This window comes from Mastigoproctus giganteus, chromosome 7 (assembly GCF_048544385.1).
Source record: "Mastigoproctus giganteus isolate SK-2022 chromosome 7, ASM4854438v1, whole genome shotgun sequence".
Classification (NCBI taxonomy): Eukaryota; Metazoa; Arthropoda; class Arachnida; order Uropygi; family Thelyphonidae; genus Mastigoproctus; species Mastigoproctus giganteus.
The window spans coordinates 91,664,700-91,682,455 of record NC_143581.1 but is presented as its reverse complement, the minus strand read 5'-3'; the positions used below and the strand labels follow the sequence as shown (position 1 = coordinate 91,682,455).

The window sequence follows — 17,756 nt, the reverse complement described above, 5'->3', positions numbered from 1 at the left end:
ACAAAGCAACTTGTCTTGCAGATAATAAGTAATTGAATGTAGAAATTACTTGTGAATATCCAACTGATTCAAAAGGTAACTCAAATATTATATATATCAGAATTTTTTTTTAGTTTCGTTCCATCTCCTTGCAGTGGCGCACTCAAAAATTTTGTTTGGAGACTTGTATGTTCAAAATATATATATATATATATATATATATATAAATGTTTTATATATATATATATATATATATATATATAAATGTTTTATATATATATATATATATATATATATAAATGTTTTATATATATATATATATATATATATATATATATAACACAAAATGTTCTTCAGAAATTAGTTCCCTTCTTCTGTCCTAAGTGTGCCAGTGCCACTCATTTATTTGTTATGCTATCTCAACTACTCTTCAATAACTTATACAATTTGAATAATTAAAAACTTAAGTAATCAATAGTTGAGAAATCAGATGAAATTGTTCCTTACCTCCTGTCCAAAATGTCAGGGGTTGATGAGGCGCTGTTGGTATTTTTGTCACTGTCGTGAGAAAGACGTCGCGCTTGGTCTGCTTTAGGCCTAGGAAGGGTCATGATCAGAAGTGGTCCCATGGGAAAATCAGATTTCATGCCGGGAGGCACTTGAGTGTAATATTCAGGACTGCCAATCGTAGAGATTTGTCCATTTGTTACCTCTTTGTTCTCTTCCTTTCTGGTTACCCGTCGGGTGAACCATATGTATAGCAACAACAACATGATTCCGACACAAACGCAGAAAACTCCACTCACAAATAGTCCTAGAAGAAATCCATAAACTGCACCACAGATGATTAGTACCGAGCCTCCTAAGAAAAACACCAGGGTAGCACTCAGCAGGCATGCTCGGACAACGGCGCTTCTCAATGCATGAAGAACACAGCTGCAGCACACAAGGTGTGAGTGTTGAATATCAGTCTTGTTTAGTTTTTTAACTGGGGACTGAGTTTCTATCATGTTCTCAGCTGTAGAGTCTATGGAAACTATAGAAAAAGCTCTTTGTTCGGCACGTTCTTCTAACCGAAAGTTGTTCCTATCACGAAGCGGCATAATCCAAACATTCTGTGAAAAAAAAAAAAAAATAATAATAATAAAATAAGTGAAGCTCTTGAAATAATCTTCAATAAGCTGAGGGTTCTATATGAAAACGATCATAAAATTTTAACCTTTAAAGAGTTTATAGTGATTTCCTGTATTGTATTTTAAGAAACTTCCTCGTTATATGCTAGTATCATATAATTTAACAAATTTAAGTATCTCGAATTTTATATATATGTGCATAATACCGTACAGTATTATCTATTATGTATAACATATTAGATAATACTATGACATTATGACACATTTTGTTACTTTCTTAAATTTAAAACCAAAGTTTTAAAGTTTACTTTCTGATGTATAGACCTCACGTATCTGAGGTTTGTACTTCAGAAAGTAACGTACTGCCCTTATCACGTAACTTATTCTAACTGCTTTCGATTTCCATCGACACACTCGCCAACATGATATGTGTCACTTGGCGGTTTCTCTTGTTATTCGTGGCAATTAGATTACTTGTCATATACTGTACACGTTTCTCGCCAAGTCCCAAAGGGAAAATAACCAAAAGCGCTATGTTAGGTGATTGTGGACCATTTTAATCGTGCTGAGTCCATCGACCCGAAATTTTCTGGCTAGAAAACCTTTAGCACCACCACAGAGCAGTGAGGACGTACACCATCTTGTGAGAACAAAAATGCAGATTGAAATATTTGAGATTTACGGAGGTGGCTTGAATTTTCAAATGTGCCAGAGAAACATATGATGATGTGAGGGGTGGAATTTAAGTGTTATCTTATTGTATCTTCTCTTTTGTATTAATTTATATTTATTTATTTATTATAGATAAATATTTATATATCCCCTTATAAACCCCTCCCACTTTTACACCTGACTTGATTGATTTCAGAAAATCCCAGACTCACGGGGACCCCAATTATAATAGGTATTCTTCCACTGGACTGGCTGAGTTTCGGAATGACAGACACACACACATGAATGTAGAATATAACATTGTTTATTGACATATCATATATAAGAAGACTTGCAATAACATTTATCTGAATACAATATTTAGTTGGAGACTTGTTATCATACTAACGTTTAAATGTGTATATAATCGTGATATCAAATCAATCATTTCACCAACAATTATCCATTTCTAATACATAATCTTATATATTATAACATTGTGTCTCTTCATGTTCTACATAGGCTTCGATAGGTCATGGTATTCACCTCACACAATTCCTCTCTCTCTCTACTCCTAAACAGTCCATATAAATGAACGACCTACTATCAGCCAATGAGCTGGCTAACAAATTCATTAAGAGTTCGTTTTCCAAAATTGTAAGGAAAGTACATTTATTCAATCAAACATTTCCTTATAACCAGGTTAACAGTCAACATTAATCAACCAAATTAAATCGTACCCTTCCAATCAATTAATTCCACAACTCCTTAATAGCCTACCTGTTTAATCAAATCATACTCCAATCAGATATATTCACCTTAACTCAACATTAACAATAATTCCAAATTCAACTTTTAACTTTACACTAGTTAGGAAACGTTTACCCAATCGCTAACAATTCTTAATTACTTAATAGGTCATTTCTTTCTATCAAACATTAATACAGAACTTCACTTCCAATTATATACTACTTACACCTTAATTACATTACTCTTATGCCACCCTCTAGTCTGATTATCTTTCTTTATGTATTACATTAGTACAGTACACTTATATATATTTATCACTTAGACATCCTTCCATAACTATATAGCATTCTCCTATAGTCCTGCCCTTACTAATTTAGGTTCATTTATTCTCAGAAAACTTCCTAACACTTACGTGATTTTCTGGGCTTTTCTCCTTGCTCGGTTTACGTTCCTGTCTGTCTTAGGCTTGGACTGGAATGCAGAAGGTCGTCCATCCGGGGATCACGGTAATCTTTCTGATGTTTCCCTACCGGGTACTACGCGGCTGGATTTAATTGAGGATCCTATATTCTTTCCTAGCCTGCATTTTTTTCCATGGACTGAGGTACTTTCCGAGTAGGCCAGTCGCTCGACAGCTCATTTGATTAAACTTTACCTCTAGAATTCTCAGAGTGTATATCTCCCTTCTCCCTCCATACTGCTTCAATATCTACAAGTGAACATTCCTTCCTACCCTAGTCTTACCTAGAGTTCTTATCACAATTCTCCCGCTACTACTTCCATCTGCCCCAGGACTGCAGCCACCACCCCAAACTAGACCACGACTCTTTCCGAATCACCCCAAAACTCAACTCCTCGAATCTGCCCAGTATCAATCTTTTTTTCAGACCCTTCTCTCCGTTCTCTCAAAAATCCCTCCGCTTTCTTCCTGGCCAATCGTTGACTTCCACATCCTTTCCTTCGTGATTCTTATTCGTCTCCTTTCATTTCCGTGGGCGTGTTTTTTTCATCCTTTATGTCCGAACTTCCGTTGGACTAGAAATTACGAGGTCATTCTAGAAGGTAAAACGTAAGTTCCGGTCAACTAAGAAAGTTTCAGGCCTTCTTTGTGACCTCACAATCACATCCATTACTACGTCGCCCACACCTGCTAGAGTCGCACCGTGAAATTTTTAAGAGGGCCACTCCTGCACTCAGTGCCCTTTCTATAGAGTATATGCTCCTGTCTTAAGTGGGATTTGTTTCGGTCTATTATAATTACTACTCACTAAGGAATTCTTTACAACCTAGATATAACTAACTGGGAGTGTCTGGAATAACCTTCGAATTCCAGTGTTTCCTAACCCATGATATTTGAGCTGAAAATTAACTATTTTACACTACAATTAATTCTCCTAATATTTAACAAAACTTTATTAATTATTGTAAGGATGGGTCCTTACAATGACTGCTATTTCTATGGAGAAAGAATAATCCTATCTTACGTCTGTCGTGTGTTTATTTACAGAGAGCAGGCGAATCTTCTATTTTCAGATTCTCACGTTATGTCTGCTTATTCTTCCAGAGATATAGAAAGCTACGTCTTTAAAATATTGGGAAATGCTACTTCTTTGAAATTAATCGTTATTCTAGTTAATCACGTTGCTATTCCCATTAAGAAGACAATTCTTTTGGCCGATCATTCGATTTTATGGCATGAACAAACTGTTAACTGATAAGTATGTAAATGCATATGCCTATGTCAAAACTGTTGTCCACAGGACTCTCAGCCCACTCATGAGTGCGCTGCGAGTCCCACTCTGATGACGAGGCTAGTGGGAGTCAGAAGTGTTCAAAGCCGCTAAGGGGATTTTATTATTTATTGATTTGAAATTATTGTTTTTCTAAAACTTTTGATTTAAATTTAGTTGTATAGCATTATTTTGTGATTTTCTGATTAATCGGGTGTATTTATTCGTTACTCGGCCTTGTAATTGCATAAAAGTATCGGTAAGGATATCAAATCCACGTGTTACAAGTTGCAGCTCCGCTGAACGAGAAGTTTTTTAGCCATATTTAGCCGCTTTATTGACCAATTATTACATCAATTTATTTTATATAAGTAGCTTATAGACCTAGTCAGGATCCTTAGTTTATTCTGAATTGAGACAGCGAGATTTGGAAGTTAATTATTACTTAAGTGTCCGTAGTTTTACCGTTCATAACTTGCCGCCATTGTTATACGGCACAACGTTATATCCCGAACTAGATAGATTAAGCTTAGTATAGTACAGTATATAATATAATACTGTATTATCAATTAATCAGTAAAATCTATTAATTTTATTAAACATCGTTGTCAATTAAATTGTACTTTTAAAACTAAATACATACACCGACTTAGATTACAAAGTAACATAATTAATTAATACATAACTTGATACGGAAGTTGTATAAACGGCACTCGTAGATAATACTCGATACTGAAAATATACAGTTATATAGCGTTATAACTGTATTGGGATACAAGTTTAGGGTTTTAATTTTGTGCTGAAATTGAAATTTTATTGAAATTAAATCGAAATCATGACCCAGAGCAGCAAAGCAAAAGGCTCAGGCTAATGGGAGTGCTGTGACTCAGGGGAGGACTGAGGGGGCAGCCCTCTGAATCACAGCCTTTTAAAATGCACTGCTTGCATAATGTTTGTGGAGCAATCGGGTAAGGGACATGATATTGCCATGGGGGATGCCTTTGTGTGTGTGCGATGCAAGGAGTGTAACGAAATCAGGCAACAACTCAGCGTTGTTATGGGCCTATATGAGAATTAGAAGGACAAGGTGGATGCCCTTGAAGGATCTAAATTGAGGGGCCCATCAAGCTCTCAGCTGCCCACGTCAACGCCAGAGCTTGCACTTGGTCATCACACAACACAGCGGCAACCCCCAAGGCAGAATGCACTGGTCCCACAGGAACTAGTAGTTGTTTCTGACTGTATTGTCAGGGAAACGGGGAACATGCTTTGTGAAAAGGATAGGTGGAACAGGACCAGGGTATGTCTGCCAGAGCAAACGTCGATGACGTTGTAGAGCGGATATCATCTTTTAAGGACACAAATGTGATATAGTTGTACACGTTGGCACTAATGATATTAAGAGTAGGAGACCGGCACAATTACTTAACAAGTACAGGTCACTGTTGAAAAAAAACCGTGAATTAGGGTTGAATTTGAAAGTGCCTGCAATTCTGCCCAGACACGATAGGAGGGAGTATATGATAAGAGCCTTGTCGATCAACTGTACTTGTTAACAGGAGAACCTGCTTCTACAAGGATGGGATACACTTAAATAGAAAAGGTGCAAGAATATTTGCTGATGCTATCGAGGCAGTGTTAGGTGGGTCGGAAAACTGCTAGCTTGGGGGGGAAACAAGGACTGAAAGATTAACAGTAGCCTCTGGCAGAGGTGAAAGTGATTCTTGCACTGCTTCTATTGGAATGAGCAGAAGCCTGGAAAACATGATGCAGGATGTTTCAGAGACTGCTGGGAGTCATTGCGGTACAAGAAAACACATGGGTTGTGTTAGGGTGGCTAAGAAAAAGAACAGGTGCATGTATACTTGCGTGTACACCAATGCTAGGAGTTTGGTAAATAAATTTGATGAATTTGAGGTATTGCTCAAAACATCAAAGGCAGTTATTGTTGGGATATCAGAGACGTGGTGTCACACAGATATAAGGAATGCAGAACTGGAATTTGGGGAGTACAACGTCTACAGAAAGGATAGACAGGATAGGAAGGGAGGAAGGGATATGCTATTAGTTAAGAAACACATAAAATTCAAGGAAGTGAAGCCAGTCGACATCGCTGAACAGTGCAGTGTCGAGTCAGTTTGGTGCATAAGCATTTGAAGATCAAAATTGAGAGTAGGAGTGTGCTATAGGCCTAATGACTCTGACGACTATAATAAGAAACTGTACGTACAGGGAAATAGAGTGGGCCAGTAAATTAGAGAGTCCTATAATGGGGAATTTTAATTTCCAGATATTGACTGGAATTTGTGGATTGGTCACTCACTCACTAGCAAGGCTTTAGTGGATTTTTTGGATGATTGTTTTCTACATCAGCATGTTCGGGAGGCAACCAGAGGGAGTAATACTCTTGATCTGATTATCAGTAGTGATTCTTCATGCATTAAGAATCTGCAGGTAAAGGAACCACTAGGTGGTAGTGATCACAGTGTGCTGAAGTGGGTTTTATTCAAAGAGGTAACTACCATCAGGGGTTAAGGGAAGGGTTTTTGCTTTCACAAAGGCGACTACGATGGTCTCAGACAGTATTTAAATTCTATACAGTGGGACCAACTGATGATGTTACCAACAGCAAATTCAAAATGGGAAGCATTCAAAGAACTTATCTTGGAAGCTACTAGGCTTTACATACCAACTAAGAAATATTGTTCAAGGTTTAGGCCTAAATGGATGTCAGATGAACTAATGAGACATATGGAAGAGAAGAAAAATGCATGGGATACGTATAAATTAACATGTGACACAGAAGCCTACGATAGATATAAGCTGATCTGTAACCAAGTTACAAAGGAGGTTAGGTAGGCGAAGGCAGATTACGAGAAATCTTTGCCAAAGGATGCAAAGAAAAACAGCAAAGAGTTCTTTACTTATGTAAACGCTAGAAGGAAGGGGATGAATCTATTGGTCCACTTTATATCGATGGTTCAACTGTTGATGATCCTGCTCAGGTAGCTAACAAACTAAATGAATATTTTGCATCGACGTTCACACATGAGGAGTTATTCAGCGAGGGGAATGTCAGAGGTGTATTCAACTCTGGCAGTAAGCTAGGTAATCTTGTAATAACTGAGAGTAAAGTGGAGGAGAAATTGTTGAAGATAAACACAAGTAAGGCATCTGGGGTGGATGGGATCTATCCAGTTATATTAAAGGAGGCATCAAAGGAAGTAAGTAAACCCCTAGCCATAATTATGAGAGCTTCCTTGGACTCGGGAGGTACCCATGGACTGGAGATGTGCAAATGTGACCCCCAATTCACAAAAGAGGATCAAAGGCTGACACAAGTAATTATAGACCTGTGAGTTTACTTCTGTTCCAGGAAAATTAATGGAGGCCCTGGTTAAAGAAGCACTGCAGGATCATCTAGACAAGACTTCAGTTAAAGCTCGGATACAGCATGGTTTTGTTAAGGAAACGTCTTGCCTGACCAATTTGATTGGATACTATGATGCAGTCACAAAAGAACAGGATGCAGGGAATAACTTTGATATTATATATTTGGATCTTAGAAAATCTTTTGATACTGTTGCACATGGAAGACTGCTGCACAAATTGGAGCAGTGTGGCATTGGAGGCAAATGCTGCTATGGATGAAGGGATGGCTGAGGGGAAGAAGACAGAGAGTGGTAATCAATGGACACTGCTCATCGTGGACTAATGTTATTAGTGGAGTCCCTCAAGGTTCAGTGTTGGGTCCATTATTGTTTTCTGTATTTATAAATGATATTGATGATGGTATATCAAGCTTAATGTCCAAGTTTGCAGACGATACAAAGGTTGGCACGGTTGTTAAGGACACTACTGGCGCTAAGCTGCTGCAACAGGATCTGGAAAGGTTGAGCAGATGGGCTGAGAGGTGGCAAATGAAGTTTAACATTGACAAATGTAAAGTACTACATATGGAAACAGCAACCCCAGAGCAACGTATCAACTCTGTGGTACTACACTGACAATGGTAGAGAATGAAAAGGACCTGGGTGTAATTGTGCAGGCAGATATGAAGTTCTCTGAGCAGTGCAGACGGGCTGCAAGAGTAGCACATGGGGTCTTGTCAATGATATACAGGAAATTTTCTAGCAGGGATAAGGAGGTGATTATTCCCTTGTATAAGGCAATGGTCAAGTCACACCTTGAGTAGTGTATACAGGTCTGGAGGCCTCATTTAAAGAAGGATGTAGAGCTGCTGGAACAAAGGGGTGCTCTTACGAAAAAAGGCTTAAGTTTTGCAAATTACAGTTTCTGGAGACTAGGCTCCGGCGAGGTGATCTGATAGAGGTGTATAAAGCCTTGAATGGTTTGAGCATGCATAATGCCGATGGGATTCTTCCTCTTGCTCAGAATAATCACCTGAGAGGGCATAAATTCAAATTGAGGAAAGACAGTAGGATAGATGTGCGGAAATTTGCCTTTAGCCAGCGGGTAGTTGGTTGGTGGAACAGACTTCCATCCCTTGTTGTGGAAGTTGATAGCGTAAATAAATTTAAGGCTCAGCTGGACAGGTATTTCGAACAAACGAAGGTGTGAAATGGAAGTGTGTTGTTTTTTTTTTTTTTTTTTTTTGACTGATTCTGCATAAGCTTACTTTCTTGCATCATATACCTCAGCCGACCGGGCTAGCCGAGTGGGTAAAGTACCTGCCCGGCAACCCAAAGGTCGCGGGTTCGATTCCCGCCTCGGGCTTGGATCAAAGTACTGCAAAAACCTTGGGAGGTGCAATATGGCCACAGAAGCCGATGCGCCAACAACTACCAAATCAAAAAAAAAAAAAAAAAAAATCATATACCTCTACTAATGCTAATGATAATGAGCTGTGCGTCGGATGAATTTTAGAGCACTTTGTGCACGTTCAGAAGTGGTTATCAGTGACAACTGTTGGGGCCACTTTTTTGTAACTATTTTGGCTTGTAACTACTCATGCCTCTAAATAAGAACTAATCCTTATTATTTAGTTTAGCTTTGGAATAAAGAAATACAACAGATGTCAGGTTTGCATACAAGTATATTTGGAGCTTGTTATGTTTCTTTACTACTCAGTTTTATTCTCACATTTACAGTATATGTGATGTGTTTAGTCCGAAATCTAGTATTTGTGTAGGTGGTTTATTCAAAATGAAGTAGGCAATAACTCCAAAACGGAGTTCGTTGAAAACATTTGTTTTTTACATATATTTTTATCGTGGTGTATATAGTTTGTTCTTTTCACAGTAGATTTTATTTATACTATTATATCGTGAACTTCTACTTCAGTAGTTGGCAATCGGCAACACTCGAGCCAAAAGCATCACACGAGTTAGTCTAGTCATTCCAACAAACTAGTGCCCCCAGTTTGTTGGAATGACTAGATTGTAATTTTAAAGCGATGCTTCTAAATTCATTGCAAATTTTTTGACCAACCGTGTGTGTAAGTGCGTACCAATTATTTCAAAATAATTCAGGTTTTTTTTTATACAGGTTTCAGCTTTCTCTCATTTCAAAAATTCATACAGGCATCCAAGATTGTACATCACAGTGAAAACCTGTCTCCCTACCCCTGAAATGATTGGCAACCCCTATTGTATTGTATTGTACGAGATTGTTTATATGGTAACCAGAAAAGAAAAATAAATTGTTCTTTTAGTGGCCTGGTGCGCAGGTAAATAAAAATTGTGAATAGCGAGGAAATAAGCAGAGTATGGGGTAATTCTTAATTATATTGTAATCTGTCTTTAATTTCCTAATGGACTACAGATTATTCTCAAACGTTTTGTGATTTTCCTGTACCACTTCTTCAGTAACTACATTGCTATTCTTATACCGTCAGCTTCACACACTAAAACCTTAGATCTTAATAAGTGAAAAAAAGCTGCATTTCAAAAAAAAAATGGGAAGAATAAAGTAAAGAATATAACTTTTGGAGTAGGAGATATATTCCCCGTATGACCTTGTTTAAAAATCGGAAGCCTCAGCTTTCTTTTCCCCCAGCATTCGTTTTATGTTGTGTACTAAATTTTATTATATAGCGCCATATCCTTATTATATCAATAGATGTGTCCTGAATAAATAATCGGTACACGAAATTATTGAAAACATATAAAAACGAGTGTACACATTTCACAGAAATGCTGTATTCTGTAAAATACTGTATTTCTGTTTCCTTAATATTACTTATTGGAGTTAAGAAAATAATCAAGTAAATATTTCACTTTGTTATTTTCTTAACGACCATGGTGAAGTGCCTCCACAATATAAAATAGGTGTATTCGTAGCAAAAGCAAGTTTGCTCACAGCTACCTACAAAACTGAGGCTCTTGTCTTAACTTTGTGCGAAAATAATTGTGATTTATTTATTTTTATCATTCAATTGATAGTGACGCCGATTAATTATTTATTCATATCATACTAGGCTGCTAATGACAAACTATCTTCTTCTGTCGACAGTAGGATAGATGAAGCTGTTACTACAGCACTAAGGTACGCAAATGCTGTAAATAATGTCATTTAGGAGTGCACTAGCTCGGAAAGGGCAGTAATGCAGTTCTTAGACTAGAAGGGCAAACGGCAAGTCGGTAATATCCATTCGTATCGGCGATCTTACAAAACAAGATAAAAATAGAATACCTTTCTCTTAGATTTGTTCGCCCTAACGGCGAAAGACAGGAGAGACGTTATTCATTACTGGCATCCTAATATAGCATCTTCAGCGTGTATATGTGTGGTCTCATTTTGACATCGGCAGGTGGGCCCATAAGAAGACATCCAAATGTCATCGCTACTAACTGATCAGTTGGCGTGCCCTTTAATGCGACGTTCATGGGAAGTAAATTCTCCCTATTCCTGTAGAATGGGAGGGAAAATATTTGCTTTTCTTTTTGAAACAATTTTACTGTAGCTTCCATAGTTCATAATATAGCTGATTACCATTTATTTGCTAACTTACCTAGTTAAATATTTACTGCGTTAATTTAAATTAATATATTCTGTTTCTATTTCTAATGAGATTCGCACGAAGTTTTAGGCTCGTTCGCATATGAATATGCACCTATTGTCTTCACGATGAACATCCGTCCGCATGTAACAGATGGACTCCTAGTGGACGAATTTTAATGAAATTTTATATTTAGGCTTTTTAAAAATCCATTCGAGCCATTCCAAATTTAACTAAAATCGAACAAATAAAATAGAAATTAGCTAATTAGTATTTCTTTTTTCCATTAAATTGTAAAAAAAAAATTGCTAATTACCGAATTTCATATGAATGAAATTCATAGATTAAATTTAATTTTAATGCAGCCCGTGCAGCTTCGCGTGTATTGTTAGGTAAGATTTGTGAACGCGGTTTCGCTTATCTGTTCACAAGGGAAACCACGAGTCTTACATAACAGCACACGTCTTTTAAGTCTCTTTTCTCTGTGTACTGTATACTGTATATAGAGAAAAGAGACTTAAGTATATGAGAGGAGAGTAATAAATATTATACAGTTGCAATTAAATTGCGCGGCTAAGTTTAGACAATGTAATTAGCTTTATTAAGTGTTCTATAAAGTTATAATCTTTGTACTTTGTTGACAAGGAGATAACTATATTTACTTTTCATCTGTTAATCACAGATAAAGAACAAAAATTCAATTAATTTAAGAAAAAAAATCGAACGCGCCTGAAATGTAATACACTGCCTACCTTAACTAACTTGTTACCAGTTGCAAGGCCTACATATTCATTCGAGTTGAAACGCACAAGTCTAGTGAACGTACTCTTACGTAGTGTATTCTAAGTCCCTTCACTTGTTGCATAAAGGTTAAGTTCGCATTTTAACGGTTATCAAAATGTAGAACATTGCTTTGCTTAGGAGCACATAAATTCATACTTGTAAATAAGTTACAATACAAAATCAGGCTTTCCTGTCGTCTTTAAACATGAAATGGCTTTTTTGCCGAATAACCTTTCCAATATCATCTACCCGATAAACAAAAAAAAAAAAAAAATTAAAAAAAAGCTTCCCTGCATACGGCATTTATTTTTGTGGTGAGGTCATTCAGCAGATAATCTAACAAAAGTCCGTAGAAAGCCTTATTCCAAGGATTCCCGTATGCGCCCATTATAGACATGCAGTGATATATTAATTGTCTCCATAATCATAAACAGACACACGTATTTTAATGCGTCTTATGTGTTCACTGCTGTCACAACGTGTTCCAGACGACTGTCCCATCGTGGGTTTAGACAGATGAAAATGAAATGTTTCCAGGTCTGAATGATGTGGCAGATGTTACAGCACACCTCTCTAACTCATATCGCGTTAAATTACTTGGACTTTAAAAGGTAAGCAACATAGTTATTATATATTTTTCATGTATATTGGTTGGTTAATTTTGCGCCAAGGAAAATAAGGCCACGAGGGTTTATTTGTAGTGTATTTTATGGTCGCTTTGGCAGTTTTCGAATGAAAAACCCAAGTTTCAGGAAGTAAAATATCATCACCCCCAACCTCCCGTGGCCGATAATTCTGTTCCTTTGTGCAAAAATGCGATAAAATCTTCCTTTAAGACGAGATTCGAACCCAGACATTTTCTGTATGGTGTGGAACAACGATTATAACCCCGAGGACAAGCCAATGTTAATATACTAGATATCCATCCCAAGCACTAGGGTAGTATATCTAGCAAGTGCTTGGAATACTCTTGGGTAAGGTATCTAGATTATCCGGGACGAAAACTAAGAAAAACAAATAATGAAAATAAAAAAATGGGGACAAAACGAATTTTGAAAATGAAAATATCGGAGAAAATGCACTAACGAAAAGAAATCGGGACATTGGCAGGACCAGACTATAAAATGAAGGGTGATGTAATTTTTTTCTTCCTGACTTTTCTTGGGTGCCCTACTATCACCAACTCTAATTATGAGTATTATTTCATAAAATATACACCAAAACTAATTTTATTTTTTTTATTCAAGTAAAATTATTAACTAGTTAACTGTAGGAATATATATAAAAATCCTAATCCAAATACAATTATAACTTATTTTAACATTTTGTCCTTCCTATAGTTATAATAATACGTATAACTACAGAAACAAAAACATCTATTTGTTTAAAATAAATCTTTTTGAATAATCCTGTTCATAACGATTAGTCGTGTTTTTTGGCTAAATCCTGTTTATTTATAATATAACATTTTTTGTTCAGAATGAACTTATAAAATTCCAAGAAACTCAATTGATAATCAGTTTGGTCCCTGAGAAGCCTAACCCTAGGTAGGGGACCTGGGAATCTAAAACGCTAATGTAACTGATTCGGGTGACATTTGTGAGTACTGAATTTCGACAAAGTTCGTTCTGCTGCAGCTATATCCTCCACTTGCACCTTCACGATGACGGAACTGTTAGGAACTCTTAGTATAACCTCCCCCGTGTGTATGATCAAGAACATTATACTCACCCAGGTGTGAACCAACGTAAGCAGTGGTCGAGGTGTGGCGTGCACATCACACAAAGGAACTGACGACCCTCTGTGTCATCAGGCAGTGCTGTGTCGTAAATGGCTCTTATCACCCAGTGCAATCTACCACTTTTTTCATTGGAGGCTTGAATTAGTGCGACACCCATGTTTAGTCTCTAGAACAAAATTCTAGCTAACCCCGTCTCTTTCATCATGCAGTGTTTCATCATGACTTCTGAGATTATGATAAGAATCATGGAGAGATCCAGTATTGCTACGTTTCGAGGATACAGCTCTAAAACGGTTTTTTCAGGCCAGCCGCTAGATAGTCCACCAGATCCAACCTATTGGTAACTCTCTAGGCGGCATCCAGATCAGCTAGGCTGCTAGAGTATAATCTCACTGCCTCTACTCTGCCATTTCGCAACTCGAGGGAGTCCGAGTAGGGTATGCAGAGGAAAGGGGGCATTGATGAGGTACGTTAGGTCAAGTTGCTAGATTTATTCTTGTTGCGCCATATCTAAAAATTTAATTTCATACGTTTCCGCAACTACTTTTACTTTGCCATGGATAATCTTTTATCTGCGAAAAGATAAAAGGTTTCCTTATTTATTTCAGAAGTATACATGGTCTCAGTTTCAATCTCAATGATGTCCATTTCCACCTATAATCTGCCATTTATTTTTTTTGAACAGACAGAACTCATTTATCTTTTTGAACAGAATCCCAATTATTGGTTGCCTCAACTGCTGCTCATTTCAGCTGTCCAAATTATTCTCTTTGTGATTCCTTTCACTTCAAAGGAAGTACTTGTACATACATTATGTCCATTCTAATATTTCCTGTCAGAGACTTTCTAATTTGGAATCTCTTCTGGCTTAAAATCTCTCTGACAAAGTTTGTCAAATTCATCTGTTGCCTCTATAGTTCTCTGAACTCCAAAAAATACTCACAAGCTTTTTACTTCTTTTCTTTGGTTGTTGTTTTCGTTGTAATGGGGTTTTAGGAGCATCAGCGATTACGGCCATATTGCACTGTCTCGATTGTCCGAAAATTACGTGTGTTCTGAGGTCGAATTCCTGTTTGCTGGACGAAAAACCGAGTATCCGGAAGAATAAACCATGCTACCCTCGCTTGAGACCGACTAACTCAGCCACGCTGTGTAAAAGTCCCATAAAAATTCCTCTCGTCATCGACGGGACTCGAACTAAGGTCTTTTCCACCCGGTGTGGGGAGGACGAAGATCCTTCCAACGTTACTACCCATGGGGGCACCTTTCTTTGGAATTTGTCTTCGCCATTCTAACTTTCCTAAGCGATGTAAATTTCCTTTGTGTTTTTAATGTTCACTGTTCCAACTGCCTTCAGTTTTCTAGTTATACAGGCCCAGCTGGTCGAGATGCTGAGGCTTTTGCAATTATTAATGACTTTATACAACTTATACATGTCTACTAGAATCCCAGACCACACACCCCTCGACGTGGGCACCTGTACGTGGTGAGGGGACCTCCCAGTGACGCTGCTGGACTTCCAGACTAGCATCACTGGGATCCAACGCCCACAGCCTAGGTTCCGGGCTTACATCAATGGAATCCGGCGTGTTTGCCGTGCGCTGCGACCCGTGGAAATTCGGAAAGGGGGATCCTGGTGGTTGAGGGGCCCAGCTTCAATACACCACTTTGGCCCCTGCTTCGACAAGACGGGTGGTCCTGGAAGGCCCGGCTAGGATCAATCGGCTAGTAGGCTCGCCTGCGAGGGTCAACCGTGTCAATGCCATGCCCCTACCCTCATGGTCCGAGGGACAGGATTCAGGCTGGCGGCGGTGCGGGTATAGTGTCTGGGTAGCCCTGGCGTCCCATTCCCGAGCGCATTTATTGCATGCCGGGTAGTGGGCGTCCCTTTGGGCTCCGTGGTGGGTGGGGAGCCCGGGCACTGAACCATTTAAAAACTCTCATGAATCCTGATAAACCTATTTCTTCAGGGGCCCCAACCCGGTCCCTATCTGAAAACATAGACGGAGAGGCAGATAATATTATTGCGACAAAGAGGCAGCGAACTGAAACACCATCATCAGGGCCTGTCCCAAGATTTCTAATTATACATTCCACCAGTGAAAAACCGATTGGTAAAATGTCGCCCTTTTTTATTCAAAAAGGGTTAGATGGGTTAGTAGGTTCACCCAAATCGGTTAAGAGGCTCCGTTCTGGAGACCTTTTAATTGAATCTAAAAATGACAGGCAATCGGAACATCTACTCCGAGTAACATCAATCGGAGGAATCCCTATAACAGTGACACCACACAGAACACTCAATTCATCGAGAGGTGTCATTTCGGAGTGGGACCTTCTCGACGTAACCGAGGAGGAAATCTGCTCCGAATTAAAACCACAGGGAGTCATTGCCGTCAAGAGAATCACTGCGCGAAGGGATGGAAAAATTGTTAAAACCAGGAGCGTAATCCTGACTTTTAACACTCCTAAACCTCCTGACGAGATTAAAGCTGGATACATCAACTGTTCAGTGCGTCCATACGTTCCGAACCCTTTACGGTGCTTTAAGTGCCAGAAGTATGGACATTCTCAAATGGCCTGCCGTGGAGTCCTTGCATGCGCTCGATGCGGTGCAAAGGACCACGAAACAACAGCTTGTTCAGCCGCAAAACCCACCTGTATTAACTGTGAGGGCGAACATCCGGCCTACTCACGAGCATGCCAGAGGTGGAAAGAAGAAAAAGAAATTCAACGGCTGAAGGCAGAGCTAAATATATCATACCAGGAGGCAAGGAAATCGGTCAAACCCCTGAATATCAACAGACCTACCTACGCCCAGAAGGTAGCAGGGAGATGTTCCGTCGGAACTCAGACGGACATGACCATTCCTCCAAAGGAGTCTTTCACTCCCATCGCGCGGTATCTCTTAAGTTCGCAAAAACCTACACAGAAGGACCAATCAGCTGCCACTCCTATATCGGTACCCCCTAATGCTCCACAAATTACAAAGGTAGTTATGAAAGAAAAGAATAAGAAAGGGGAAGTCCCCCCTAGTACCCAAGAAAAGATGGATGTCGAGCAGAAGGAGGTACCCGAAGAGTCAGTCTTGGAACTCTTTGCGGAGGAGGAAATGGACACAGGACAGCGTCCTTTCTTCCCCAAAAAAGATAAATCCAAGACTGACAAAAGTAAGCCCTCAGCACCTCGGAAGCCGCCTGATGGACCCACCAAGCCAAAATAATGGCTAAATTCCTACAATGGAATTGTCGTGGATTCCGGCGAAATATAGATGACATCAAGGCCCTCGTGCAAAAGCACGAGCCAGTTTGCTTTTGCTTGCAGGAGACATATCTAAAGGCAAATGATGATCCCACCATGCACAACATCACAGTTTTTCGAAAGGATAGAATTGCGGACGGCTCTGTACATGGGGGAGTGGCTATCCTTGTGGGTAACCATACCCCAGTGCAGCCCTTGCTAATTACAACCAGCATAGAGGCTGTTGCAATTCGCCTTTCAGTGGGATTCTTATTAACTGTATGCTCTATTTATTTGCCACCTGGGACTGACATCTCCCAGGCAGACCTTGATGATCTTCTAACGCAGTTGCCTCCCCCTTTCTTACTTCTCGGGGATATGAATGGACATAACACCCTGTGGGGTAGTGCTAACATCAACGGAAGGGGACGAGTCATAGAGCGTATGCTCAATGACAATGACCTTTCCCTTCTAAATACTGGAACAAACACCTTTTTCAACATGCCTACCCGTACCTTTTCTGCCCTTGATCTCTCTATCTGCTCCCCTTCTCTGCTCCCTTCACTCACTTGGGAAGTGGAGGAGAATCCATACGGAAGTGATCACTTCCCTGTGATAACCTTGTTACACAGTGGGAGACCATGTCTTCCCTTCAGGTTACCACAGTGGAAGTTTGATCAGGCTGACTGGACTGCCTTCCAACATCAGGCAAATTTTGATCTTAGTACAGTCAGTCAAGAGCCTATCAATGATGCAGTTAAGTACATCACAGAAAATATTGTCCAAGCAGC

General features: G+C 39.0%; 1 protein-coding gene and 1 long non-coding RNA gene across 2 annotated transcripts in view; both read right to left on the bottom strand.

The window, feature by feature from the left end:
* The window catches only part of LOC150083071 (uncharacterized), a 77,244-nt gene extending 76,489 nt beyond the window's left edge, over positions 1 to 755 (bottom strand). Inside the window, exon 1 of the mRNA XM_090377008.1 lies at positions 487 to 755. Within this exon, the coding sequence (XP_090233134.1) occupies positions 487 to 752 (266 nt within the window). The 5' untranslated portion in view covers positions 753 to 755. The remainder of the gene's footprint in view (positions 1 to 486) is intronic.
* A 26-nt stretch (positions 756 to 781) lies between these two features.
* Positions 782 to 17,756, bottom strand: part of LOC150083070 (uncharacterized) — a 59,599-nt gene continuing 42,624 nt past the window's right edge. Inside the window, exons 3-4 of the long non-coding RNA XR_016547216.1 lie at positions 855 to 1,094; positions 782 to 793 (exon numbers count right to left, since the gene is read on the bottom strand). This is a non-coding gene — a long non-coding RNA (uncharacterized LOC150083070). The remainder of the gene's footprint in view (positions 794 to 854; positions 1,095 to 17,756) is intronic.